General features: G+C 40.2%; 1 protein-coding gene across 6 annotated transcripts in view; it reads left to right on the top strand.

Annotated features, from left to right (window-relative positions):
* Positions 1–13,422, top strand: part of PPP1R21 (protein phosphatase 1 regulatory subunit 21) — a 36,042-nt gene that overhangs the window by 6,623 nt on the left and 15,997 nt on the right. For all 6 annotated transcript variants that reach the window (XM_032681305.1, XM_032681302.1, XM_032681299.1 and 3 more), the window contains 4 exons: positions 2,312–2,406; positions 4,626–4,678; positions 10,071–10,220; positions 13,265–13,366. In XM_032681305.1, coding sequence (XP_032537196.1) covers positions 2,312–2,406; positions 4,626–4,678; positions 10,071–10,220; positions 13,265–13,366 — 400 coding nt within the window. The remainder of the gene's footprint in view (positions 1–2,311; positions 2,407–4,625; positions 4,679–10,070; positions 10,221–13,264; positions 13,367–13,422) is intronic.

Here is a 13,422-nt window from a genome sequence, read left to right as displayed (position 1 = left end):
AAAATGCTGTAAAACATTAACTGGGTTATTTTTAGTAATTATTTTTAATCATTTTAATAATACTTTTTAAAAAAGGAGGAGAAAAAAAGACTTGGATAAAACACAAGCCTGACCTGTGTGGGTCAGACGCTTTTTTTTTTTTAGCTGTATATGGAATGAGACAATTCCACAAATTTTGCTTTCAGTAGTAGCAGTTTTGTCTCCAGGTTGTTTTAAGTAGCAGTGATGTTGATGAAAGCTTGAAAAATTTATTTGTAATGGAAAGCTATAGAAAGTAAAGAACTTGAATGAAACAAAGATCTGTGAGTTTGTAAAAACTGCTTCTAAAAACAAAGCTTGGTTAAGGTACACTCAGAAAACCCACTGAAATTATTTAAAAAACCCCCCTTCCACTGCAAAAACTTGTTGAACAATTGTTTTTACTTCAGACATAACATTCTCAGCTAGAATACTTCAGAGTTTTTGTTGAAGAATTATATTGTTAGTTTTGGAATACTTTCATTGTCTTGAACGCAAGTTGTAGAAAATGGGAAGTTGAGGAGTGTGGGCCAAATCAAATTAGGGTGCATTTCTCTGAGGTTCATTTTTAAGGTGCTTTTGATATGTGCAGTGTAGTTCTTTAACGTAATGAGTAAGATGCATAGTGAATTTTCAGATGCAGAGTTCCTCCTTTCACCTGGTAACCTCAAAGTATGTATTTTAATTATTTTGATAGATCCGAAGATACTTAAATCCAATAACTCTCCTCTAATACAGGTCAGGGTTTCACTGAAAGTCACTTGTGAAAGAGGATGAAAGCTGTGTTTTGCTGCTGTTTGCTTTTTTTGTGGTGTTTGAAAACCTGTAGTCTTAATCTGCTACTATTCAGCTCAGACCTTGTCTGTCACGTTCTGTGATGACTGGGTAGTTAATGTCATTGTAAAAAATTGTCCCTACTATTTAAGAAGCGAGGCTTTTAAAAATAATAAAACCTGACACTTCTTAATTTTAAACACTGAAATCAGTATCTGTTGAGCACATGACAGAATATGTCTCTGAGAATACTGCTCTTCTGTTTTCCCCACTCTTTCAGGGGAAGGGATCCATTTGCCTCTGACACCCACTCTTTCTTCAGAAAAGCCAGGGAGATGAGACTTGACAGCCTGCATGCCTTGAAAATTTAAGGGCAGAATGTAAAACAAAACATGTCAAACTACTTGTTTATCGTTCCTTTATAGTACAAAAAGGAAATATCTGTACATTTGCAGTTTGTCTTTATTTTCTATCATGCCCAATGCTAGTGCAGTACATGCTGTACCGTTTCTCTGCAGTTTTGGAGCTACTTTCCAAGAAAAATGTTTGTTAATGTGCATAAGCTACTTATTGGCTAGTTTCTTCATATCTTGCTTGTCTATTTTGGATTATTTTTCCTTGTTAGTCCTGATAAATTTCTGTGTATCAAATGTTGTAAAAAAGGAAAAAACTGTCACTTTGACACCTTCCCCCCACCCTCCACTATATGTGCAGGAGTTCTAGATGTCAAATGGGAAGCAAAACAGTGAAGAATTTGGGGGCCTAAGTTGGGTAAGGTGTGGAATTTGGAATCAGTATGCAGTGATCTTTGTTGACATATGTGTATAATGCTGGGATATGTTACTCTTCCTCTCAGGAATCTAATTATATTAGTAATCTTAATTACTTAGGTTCACATCTATATACACAGTCAAATGCAAATGAAGCAAATCTAGAGAAAAATCACTTTAGAATGCATCAGAAGCATAATTGCCAAGTCTTGTCAGAAGAGGCTGTATTGTGGCTGTGTTTAAATATGGGATTTTAAAGAGCTTGTTATGTATTTGAAATAGTGATGTGACATACTTAACTGAATTATTGACAACTCATTACCTGCATATCAGAATACCACATTTGATACATAGTAACTTAATTTGAAGGCCCTTTTACATTCCCACGCAAATTCTAGTAGAAAAGAATGCCTTCATACAGTTTATATAATATTTGCAGAATAGGAAAACAAGGTAAATTTTAACTCTGAAGTAAGTTGAGCTTCTCAAGAATGGAACTTCTGATTTACAAGTGTATTGCATCTTTCACTGCATTTGTTAGGGATTAGAATAGAATGTCATTTATTAAATATGACAGAAAGGAGGACAAATAATTCCTACTTTATTATTTCTGTCTAATGTCTAGAAGGAGACAGATACCTATACACTCAAGGGATGCTTATGGTGAGATATGGTGTTGGTGAACAGATTAAATTTTAAAGGTTTACTGTGTGTGTGTGTGGTTTGTCGTTTGTCTCTTTGTTATTTAGCCAGCAACAGCTAAAGAGCCTTCAAGCAGCTTTGGGCAGTAGACTGGAAGAATCACTATGCATAATTAATGAAAAAGTACCTTTTAATGACACAAGTACGTATTGCCTTGGTCTGGGTTTCTTGTTTGATTTTTGGGTATCCATCTGGAGGAAGTACACCTTATGAATTAAACTGTATTAGCTGTAAGAAATGTTGGACATCTGAACAGACACTTGGAGGTAACTGTAGTAAGTATTCACAATACTTGTCATAGTCTTGCTTAGTAATCCGAAAATATATGTATATAATGGAAATTAGAGCTTTTGAAGGTGTTTGAGTAATTTGCCACTTGTCTTGCTTAGAGTTAACAGAATATTGTAAAAGATGAAGGAACACTGTCAATTTAATGGTTTCTCTGTAAAAAATAATACTCTTTGAGATGAGTAACTATTTTTGGCAGGGTATATTCTCAAGTTGGAGTAAGGTGGGGATGAACTGGTGGTTGCAGAGTTGTTGACTTAGAGGCATTGGATCAACAGTGATCTGTACTTAGTGGGAAGTTTGTCAGTGTGTCTCAAGTTTGATCAGGGAACACCCAGACTAGTTCTTATCTGTAGTTTGTCTCAGACTTGTTTGTCTTTTCAAGGAAAAAAAGCCCTTTGAATTTGGGGATTTTTACCTGAAGCAGTGCTTCCTTTCCAACTGCTGCTAGAAAAACTGAAGTGCGGAGGATACCATGAATTTAGGAATGCTCAGCCTTTGCACTGCTGTGGTGCAAGGATGGGTTAGTATATGCCAGATCAGTGCTGTGCACTGTGTGCTTTCTAAATAGCTGAGTGCAAGGTCAGGCAGGCACTGCCTGCACTCTTCTGGCAGAGACACCAGGAAGACCTGGAATAGTGAAAAAGCTGAAAGTAGCGAAGAAGGAGCAGAGAAGTGAAAACAGGCTTTTGAGTTTCCTGTATATTTTACTGGTAGCTTTTGCATTTTTCATTCAGTATAAAACTTGATGATGTTTTAAATAGCCTTGGGTTCTCTAAAAGCTGATCTGGCAGGTGCTGCAGGGGTGAGCCTTCCAAGTTCTCCACTGGTTTGGCAATCCAGCGAGTCTTGGCTTAGGAACACCAGATCATCTTCTCTTTAGGAAATATTGACACCCATAGAGCACGTCATGCTGAGGTGTTGGTGCCTTGAATTGATATCCTTTTCACTTCTTTCCTCTCACAAAGGTCACCTTGCCTGGCATCTACTGCCTGTTTCTATTTCTCTGGCTTCTTTAGCTCCATTTTTTTTTTAAATAGGTAGTTATCATTGTAGCAAATAATAACTTTGATGCAAATAATTTATCTGCTCACTGAGCTGCTATAGCATAATGTTTTTGCTTGTGTAGAAAACACTACAAATAGTGGACAGATCTTTAGTGATGGAAGCTGGGAGATGTTTGTTTGCTGTGGATTCCAGCTGTCTTCCTATAGGCTCTGTAGTTGGCTTTAAGTGTAACTACCAGCTGACTAGTTTCAGTAACAATCAAATGACTTCTCGACTGCTGAGCATGATTTCCAGAGTAAAAAGATTTGGTAATTTTGGACAGAGGTTTTTTGCCCTCTGAATATAACTACCTCTTCCCATGTGAATGACAGAAAAGGAATAAAAAGCTGCAAGTTTCCTTTGAGTGTAAATTTTAAACTGAAGTAGTTGTTCAATTTAATTGAGGATGGATGTGATCCCTTTTAAAATCTATAAGACTTTGTAAGCTTTTCTCTAGGTACAAATATCTCTCTCTCTTTAAAAATTGTGCCTGCTTGTAGTTGAATAATCAGTCTGGTTACTTCATGACTGGAGCAGAATGCTGAAATACATGGAGAGTACATCTTAGTCTAAATTACCAACATGTCAAGTATATACAGAAGCTTTTTTAAAAAAATGTTCAAACCATTAAAAAATTAGTCTTACTTGGCACTCCCTGGAATGTAATTGAGATGTGAAGATAACCTTGAATTCCTTAAGTGTAATTTCTTTTAAAAGATTTTTTCACTCTTGTCTGTCATGGCTACTGTTCTTTGGGCAAGAGGATTCTGCTCTTAGCTGTCAAATTCAGGACGTTCACTTACTGCTTTCTCTCCACTTAGTCACAGAAACAGTTCTTAAGTGGGAATATTTAGGCCTACCTTATTGAAGTCAATTGTTTGTATCTCTTTAGTTAATATTGCTTACATGAACTGTAAGATTACTGCAATGAAATTTTATTTTTTTAAAAAAATCACTGTTTACCAATAAGTGTCTCTCAAAAACCCCCACAATTTAATAAGTGCAAACTCAATTTTTGTCCTGTAGGATCTAATCGATACAATGCTCTGAATGTACCGTTACACAACAGAAGATATCAGGTAAGCACTTTCTGTGGTTTCATATTCAGTTTTCTACACAGATGCTGAAATAAAACCAGTCATTTTAGTGACTGAAACAAAAGAAGATAGCCTACCTTACAGCTATAATGACATTCTAAGGGCATGTCTGTTCACAGAGCCTCTGCACTTTTCCAAAGGCAGTGGATATTGTTCTTATGTCAAGGAGTCAAGTTGTCTGCTTACCTCACTAGAGCTAATCCATTGATTTTTGGCTCATGATCACTGTAGGTATTAACTCAGATACCCCTTTCTAAAAAGAATGGCAAGAAGGTCTAATACCCGTGTCTTACTAAAGTTATATGAAATATCTTTTACTATGTCACAGAATCACAGAATCAACCAGGTTGGAAAAGACCTCTGAGATCATCGAGTCCAACTTATGACCCAACACCATGCTGTCAACTAGACCATGGCACTAAGTGCCACATCCAGTCTCTTCTTGAGTACCTCTACTGGTGGTGACTCCACTACCTCCCTGGGCAGCCCATTCCAATGTCTGATCACTCTCTCTGTAAAGAATTTAATTCTGATGTCTAACCTAAACCTGCCCTGGCACAGCTTAAGACTGTGCCCTCTTGTCCTACTGCTGGTTGCCTGGGAAAAGAGACTGACCCCCACCTCACTCCAACCTTCTTTCAGGGAGTTGTAGAGAGTGATGAGGTCTCCCCTGAGCTGCCTCTTCTCCACGCTAAACAGCCCCAGCTCCCTCAGCCTCTCCTCATAGGACTTGTGCTGCAGTCCCTTCACCAGCCTTGTTGTTCTTCTCTGGACCTGCTCCAGCACCTCAATGTCCTTCCTAAACTGAGGGGCCCAGAACTGGACACGGTACTCAAGGTGCAGCCTAAATAGTGCCGAGTACAGGGAAGAATTGCTTCCCTTGTCTTGCTGGCCACACTGTTCCTGATCCAGGCCAGGATGCCATTTGCCTTCTTGGCCACCTGGGCACACTGCTGGCTCATGTTCAGCTTCCTGTCAATCCAAACTCCCAGGTCCCTTTCTGCCTGGCTGCTCTCCAGCCACTCTGTCCCCAGCCTGTAGCGCTGTAGGGGGTTGTTGTGGCCAAAGTGCAGGACCCGGCACTTGGTCTTGTTAAACATCGTACCATTGGATTCAGCCCATTTATCCAGCCTGTCAGGGTCCCTCTGCAGAGCCCTTCTACCCTGCAGCAGATTGACACTCCCCCCCCAACTTGGTGTCATTTGCAAATTTGCCAATGGTACACTCAATCCCCTTGTCCAGATCATCAGTAAAGATATCAAACAGAACTGGGCCCAACACCAATCCCAGGGGAACACCACCAGTGACTGGCTGCCAACTGGATGCAGCCCCGTTCACCAGCACTCTCTGGGCCCGGCCCTCCAGCCAGTTCCTAACCCAGCACAGGGTGCCCCTGTCCAAGCCGTGGCTGCAGCTTTTTCAGGAGTATGCTGTGGGAGATGGTGTCAAAGGCTTTGCTGAAGTCCAGACAGACACATCCACAGCCTTCCCCTCATCCACCAGGCGGGTCACCTGATCATAAAAGGAGATCAGGTTGGTCAGACAGGACCTGCCCCTCCTAAAGCTGTGTTGGTTGGATCTGATCCCTTGTCCATCCTGCAGGTGCTGTGAGATTGCATTTACAATGATCCGCTCCATATCCTTGCCAGGCACTGAGGTCAGGCTGATGGGCCTGTAGTTTCCCGGGTCTTCCTTTCCACCCTTGTGGATGGTCGTCACATTAGCCAGCTTCCAATCATCTGGGATCTCCCCAGTGAGCCAGAACTGTTGGTAGATGATGGAGAAGCTCTTGGTGAGCTCTTCTGCCAGTTCCCTCATCACTCTAGGATGGATCCCATCTGGTCCCATAGACTTGTAAGGATCCAAGTCTAACAGGTCACTAACTTCTTCCTCCGGGATAACTGGGGCTATTCAGCTCCCTGTCACTGTCTATCAGCCCAGGAAGCCAGTTGTCCCGAGAATAACCTGTCTTCTTGTAAAAACTGAGGCAAAGAAGGTGTTTATTACCTCAGCCTTATCCTTGTCTTTGGTAATTGTGTTCCCCTCCATTCCCCTCTGTGTCCAGCAAAGAATGGAGGGTTTCCTTGCCCCTCCTTTTGCTACTGATATGTTCATAAAAACATTTTTTGTTGTCCTTAACAGAAGTGGCCAGATTAAGTTCAAACTGTGCTTTTGCCTCTCTAATTTTCTTTCTACATGACCTAACTACATCCCTAAACACTTAATGAGTTGCCTGCCCTTTTTGCCAAAGGTGATAGACTCTCTTTTTTCTCCTATTTTCCTGCAAAATCTCCCTGTTCAGCCAAGCCGGTCATCTTCCCCACCAGCTCGCCTTTTGGCACATAGGGATAGCCTGCTGCTGTGCCTTCAAGATTTCTTTCTTGAAGTATGTCCATCCTTCCTGGACCCCTTTGTTTTTAAGGGCTGTTTCCAAGGTACTACTCTTCAAACCAGCCTCCTGAATAGGCCAAAGTCTGCCCTCTGGAAGTCCAGGGTAGAGGTTTTGTTTATGCCCTTCCTTACTTCACCAAATATTGAAAACTAAAATTTTGTGGTCACTGTGCCCCAGATGGCCTCTGACCACCACCCACCAGCCCTTCTCTGTTTATAAACAGCAGGGCTAATGGGGCCCCAGCCCTGATAGGTTCATTTATCAGCTGCAACGAGAAATTATCCTTTATACACTTTAGGAATCTCCTGGACTGCCTCTTCTCTGCTGTGTTGAGTTTCCAGCAGACATCCAGCAGGTTAAATTCGCCCACAAGAACAAGGGCTGGTGATTTTGAAACCTCCTCCAGCTGCTTGTAGAATAATTCATCACCCTCTTCATCCTGGTTGGGTGGTCTGTAACTGACTCCCAAGGATGTCAGCCTTGTTGACCTTCCCCCTGATTCAGGCACTCAACCTGATTGTTACTGCCTTAAAGTTCTACAGAGTCAAGAGTCTCTCTAACATATAGAACCACCTCTCCAACCTTGCCTGTCCCTTCTGAAGAGCGTGTAGCCACCCATGGCAGCACTCCAGTCATGTGAGTCATCCCACCACGTTTCCATGATGGCGACTACATCACAGCTTCCCTGCTGCACAATGACTTCCACCTCCTATTGTTTGTTTCCCAAGCTGCCTGCATTGGTGTATGTACACTTCAGCTATGCTGCTGATATCACTTCTAACTCAGGCTCTTCTCTGGAGAGCCTGTTTTCAACCCCTTCAAACCTAGAATAAAGCCCTCTGGATCAGCCCTGCCAACTTATATGCTAGGGCTCTTTTGCCCTTGCTAGATAGGTGAAGCCCATCCAGCTCTAGCAGGCTTGGTACCATAAAAATTGCCCCATGATCAAAAAAACCAAAATTCCGCTGGTGGCACCAATCCTTTAGCCACCTATTGGTAAAATGGGTTTTCCTACTCCTCATTCATCCCTGCTAATGCAGAAATTGAGGTGAACACCACCTGTGCTCCTGCCCCATCAACTAATCAACCCAAAGTTTTAAAGTCCTTTTTAATTGCCCTGGTACCTTTTTTATTGATCTCATCACTGCCAACCTGTACTATCAGCAGTCAACGTGCAGTGAGCTAGAACTTGAACATTTAATTTTTGAAGTTGATTAACATTGTGTTATTTTAGAGGTCTTTTGTTGAGGGGAAAAAAAATAGCTTTAGTATCTTAAATTCCTTTTCCCTTAAACTGAGCTTTTTCAGTCACTTCACTTGAGATCTGAAGAATGTTTGCATTTGTAAACTACACTTTGGTGTGTACACTAGAATACCATGTTAGTTAACGTTACTTGTCACTGGTCATAATCCTGAGGAATAAATCATGTCTTTTTGAGATCTCTGCATGGTTCATTTGCATTTTATGGGATACCTCTTGCCAAAACATCTCTTACTTGCAGCAAAATAACCCTTATAAATTTAAATATTTTTATTTTGAAAAAAAGAAGAAAGTTTCTATTCACTACTGTAATTTCATTAGTTTCCTTGGGAATGTTGTTTACTCAGTATTCAAAAATGAGCATTAGTTTTCTGCGAATAGCTAAATATATTAAGGGTTTTTACAGTAGCAAATCAGATACCTGGATGCAGTCAAAATTTTCCTCTGTTGCTTCCACTGAGGATGGGCTCCAGAGCAATGTGGTTTTTCTCTTTGCCTATATGAGATGTCTTGAACCTTCAAGTGAGTGCATTCAGATGCCACTGCAGAAAGATTTCAAATAGTTGCTTTCTCCATTCTTCAGAAGTACCTATAAAAAGATGTTGTTCCTAATACATCTGCTGTGAGAACAGGTGTCCTGCTGTTCAATTTTGTGATGAAAGTAGCCTTAAATTTCAGGTCGCTGCTGCTGAGTTCTAAGAAAAATCTGAATAACTGCATGGAGAATTTCTCCCTTTACTGTTTCCTGCTAGAACTATGTCAGCCTCATACTTCAAGATCTGCAGTCTTGAAAATGTTCCAGGACAGATTTTTATGCCTGGCTTTGCCAGTGAAGGTAAAATGCTGGTGTATTAGCACAGGATGCAGTGTAAAGAACAGCAAAACAGCAATAGTGTCTGTTTTCCTTCTTTGCGTAGCTAATTAACATACAGAAACTGAGTTTAATGAATACATTCATTACTCACCACTATCCCAGATCCATAATCAGGATTGACTTGATTTAGCAGTTCATTGAAGCATTAGGAATACATCTCTGAAGGATAAGTCATTCTTGGCTGAAATGTCACTCTAACCTTATTATCTCCTCTGTGAGTCACGACAGAGTGTGGTTTTCTTCTCTCTTGACTATGTTCCGTTTTGGATTAATTTCTGGGATACCTTCCTACTGTACTAAAGCCACAGAACAGCCTTATTCTTGAGCAACAATTCAGTTCTGTCCAGGCTGGGAGAATAAGAATTGAGTGTTACTGGTTAGAAAGCAGACACCTTTAATTCTGGGAGAAAACCTCATTGGTTTTACTAAGTAAATTTAGATTTCCTTGCAACCAGGTTGCTGTTGTCAGCAATTAGTCTGTTGGTCTCTGGAAATTTCAGGGATGATTTCTGTATCTGTACTGACTTCTGAGTGTTCTTGTGGCCTGCAGTTAGAAAAATGAGGTAGAGGCAAAGCATCACCACTTGTGTGAAATTAAAACATGCTTTATTGTCATAGAACAATGTACCTTTCTGTGTGGCATTGTAGTTTAAATTTTAAATTTTATAGTTTAACGTGGATAAATTTTAAAAATTAAGTTAAAATAATTGCTGCTATGTTTTTAGGCTGAAATAGTAACAGGAAAGAAATCACTAATAACAGTTTTTTGTATCCAAATGTAGGGGGTTTTTTTTAATATTTAAATAGATACATGTCAAATAAGATAATTTTTTAACTGTCTTTACAGCTGAAGTTGCGAGACCTTACTGGCAAGGCACTGGCTTTTGTTCAAGAACTCGTAACAGCTCTCTTGAACTTCCACACATACACTGAGCAGAAGGTACAGATCTTTCCCATTGATTCTGCAACAGACACTATATCACCGTTGAATCAGAAGGTAAAGCTTACAAATTTCAGCTACAAGTATATTCAGTTATGTAGACTTTCAATAGTGATTAATCTTAGTCATGCAAACTTCTACCACTTCACTGGAATGCTGTGAGTGTGTTCCTGAGAGCCAGCCTCTCCCTCCTGCATGAGAAGTCTTTTCTGTTGGGTGAATTCTGTGAATGTGGGCAAAGGTACAGTTGCAGAGAATCTTTTTCCCCTGTGCCTCTGCAACAAGAACAATATGATAATCAAATCAAAGCTTTCCTTTTTAATTGCTAAACTGAAGTGCATTTGTTAAAAGTTCAGCTGACTTGTTTTAAAATAATATCAAATACTCCACTGCTAAATGGAGCTTGTTTTAGTCAATGCACTGGGGCATGGGAGATGTTGAGACAGAATCTGGTTTTCTGTATAAAGTGTTTAACTGTAACATTAAATAAACTGGATGGAAGGTAGACTTCTGAAGGAGAAAACCTGGACTCTGTTCAAAAACCCAACTTTATAATCTGATTTTGAGCTACTTGCAAAAAGATCTTTCATATAAGTGTGCTGAAGCTGCAAGTCTATAAAGCATGTTGAAATCAATACGAGAAATGTGACCCATCTGTTTCGACTCAACTCCGTGGGAAGGCTTTTTGAGAGTCATTCAGAGCTGTTCAGCTGCATTTTCTATGCCATGAAGCGTGGAAAAGAGCTTTGTGCACAAGGATTTGTGTGGAGATGCATATATGTATGCTTTTGAAAAAAATTTCATTAACATCAGAGTTGACTTCATAGTGTAAGTGGACCTATGTGGGTTTAAGTTGCCGGATGACAGTATTTTGTGATTCAGACTTTAATTTCCTTTTAGTAGTTGCTAGGGCTCAGACTTATCCTACTGAGATGGATGTGGTTTGCATTGACCAAGTGGCTGCAGTGCATGTAGTGTCAATGTTAACTATCACAAAACTTTCTTACTCTTGGGAAAACCTCCTTTTTATCTCTTTGCAGGTAACAAATATGCTTGTGAAGGTGTTTATCCACTAGAGAAACCCCATTCTGTTTGCCTTCTCAGTTGATTCAGCTCTGTCAGTCAAGAATGCACTTTTACAGAGAGTCAGCATAGATATGAGCTTGAGAACATTTTCTTGCTTCTGCCACAAATGCACTCAAAATGGCATATCCTTTCTGGGAAAACTGTGTGGCTTTGTCATCTTCCAAATGCTTTGGGGCAGGAACTGTGTCTCTTTGTTTCTATGGCCCAGTGTGGTGACTGGATTCTACAGACACTAGTGCAGTTTACACTAAGGAATAAAGTCAAGTTGCTTAGGCATCACTTCTCGCTGAATTTTTTTTCCCCCTAACATCCTTTGTTAACCTTTCTTTGTTGCTTTTCAGCACAGCTGATATATGCAACTTAATCAGAACCGTAATTTGATTCTTCTTTTCTGAGAATTTACTCTGATTCAGTAGTTCAGGCTTTGTTTTTGTAATTATGTCTCTTTTAGTCTGCCCTATTCTGTATTTATGACCTAATTCCCTCAGTGCATGCTACTTCTCAGGTCTTTTGCTGTGACTTTCCAGCAGTGAAGCATCTTTTATAACTGACTGAAGCTGTAGTTGCTACTATATTTTTGATTAATTTACCTGTTTGCTTGGCAAGTATTCTCAGTGTGATTTTTAGCTACTCCACTGAACGGGTCAAAACCTCCCCCTTAATATGGTAGAGAAAATGAGACAAGTGTCAGGTAGTGGCTTAGCAGATTTGCACTGATTTATTTTTCCCCAACTCCAGGTCTTGTCTGGTGCTTTCGAGCTATTTCCCCCACCAAACACTCAAAATAGATGTGGACAATTCCCTTCCAGGTTCAAGTATTCCTTTTCTCTTTAAGTATTGAATTGCTGGGTTCTGCTGGGTCTTCAGCATCATGCCAGATAACTCAAGTCCTCTCTCTTGCAGCACAAGCCAGGAGCATTCTGCATGTGTCATTTCTTCCTCCTTATATTTAGGAATTTTCCCTAATTCTCTCCAGATTTGTGCATGCATGAATGAGGGCTTGGCATCTCACTCTTCTTGTTAACACTGTGTTGCTGCACTATAAAAATACAAGAAATAATTAAAATCTCTTGTACCCTGTTTGCCTGGGATCTTTAGCTGCTATTGTGGTTTAAATAACCAAAGGTGAAGGTGTCTTTCTGTGGGGCAAAATAAAAACCAAGATCGCTTTTCACTACCTGTATCTGTGTGATAGCTAATCTGTGGAATTATCTTCCAATCTGTGGAAGAAGGTTTTTATGATACTGAGGTATCAAAAGGGAAAGCTGATGGTGTTGGTATGTTTTGATTGTGTGTAAGAGTACACACCTTCATTCTCAGCTGTGCTTTTTTGAGGGCAAAATTAACCAAAGAATTTACTTAAGCAATTTTCAGCAAAGTCAGGCAGTTCCACGAGGTTGAAGTTTCATTATTGCTCAGATCTATCATAGTTTTTGGAAGTAAGAATTCTCCTTTGATTAGTTAGTGCTCCATCCTTTGCATTGGCATAAGCATGCTTTGAGTCGTTTTGAAAACTGCACTGGACACAGATAAAGATAAAACCACATCTCTTGCTCTCAGTTTTAACTCAGTTTAGTTCTTCAGTACTTCACACAGGGCTGAGAGGCAAACAACAGCTGGAGGAAGGTGGGATAGTTTATTCTGGTGTCTTAATGGTGCATGGATCTAACCTTAATTTGATGGGGTCGAGAAAGGAATGCAAGAATGTTTAAACTTAAAAAGTGAGGGCTTGGTGTGCTGTGCATGGCAATTAAAATGGGATAGGGTGCAGTGGCAAAGCCCTAGATGTGGTTTTGCCTGGACTGCCACTACTTCTCACTTTCCCTCAAGGTGTGTTTGTGTGTCCTGTAGAAGTGGTTGCTGTACATCACATGATTGTTATATCTTATTAATGACATCTTGGGCATCGTTTAAGATGACAGGCGCTTTGCTAAAATGGACCGTTCGGTTGTTAACTTGGGAAGATTTTACAAGAGCCTTCAACAAGCACCATTTTAAAATCTCTCTGTTCTCAGTTCTCACAATATCTCCATGAAAACGCTTCATACGTTCGCCCTCTGGAGGAAGGAATGCTGCACTTGTTCGAGAGCATCACGGAGGATACTGTGACAGTCCTGGTAAGATTTCTTACTGTTAGTATCGAAAAAGATTTTTACAGAGCAAAACCACTTAT

This window comes from Chiroxiphia lanceolata, chromosome 3, assembly GCF_009829145.1.
Source record: "Chiroxiphia lanceolata isolate bChiLan1 chromosome 3, bChiLan1.pri, whole genome shotgun sequence".
NCBI classification, from domain to species: Eukaryota; Metazoa; Chordata; class Aves; order Passeriformes; family Pipridae; genus Chiroxiphia; species Chiroxiphia lanceolata.
Note: the sequence above shows the minus strand (reverse complement) of the source record. Positions and strands in the feature narration are given on the sequence as shown.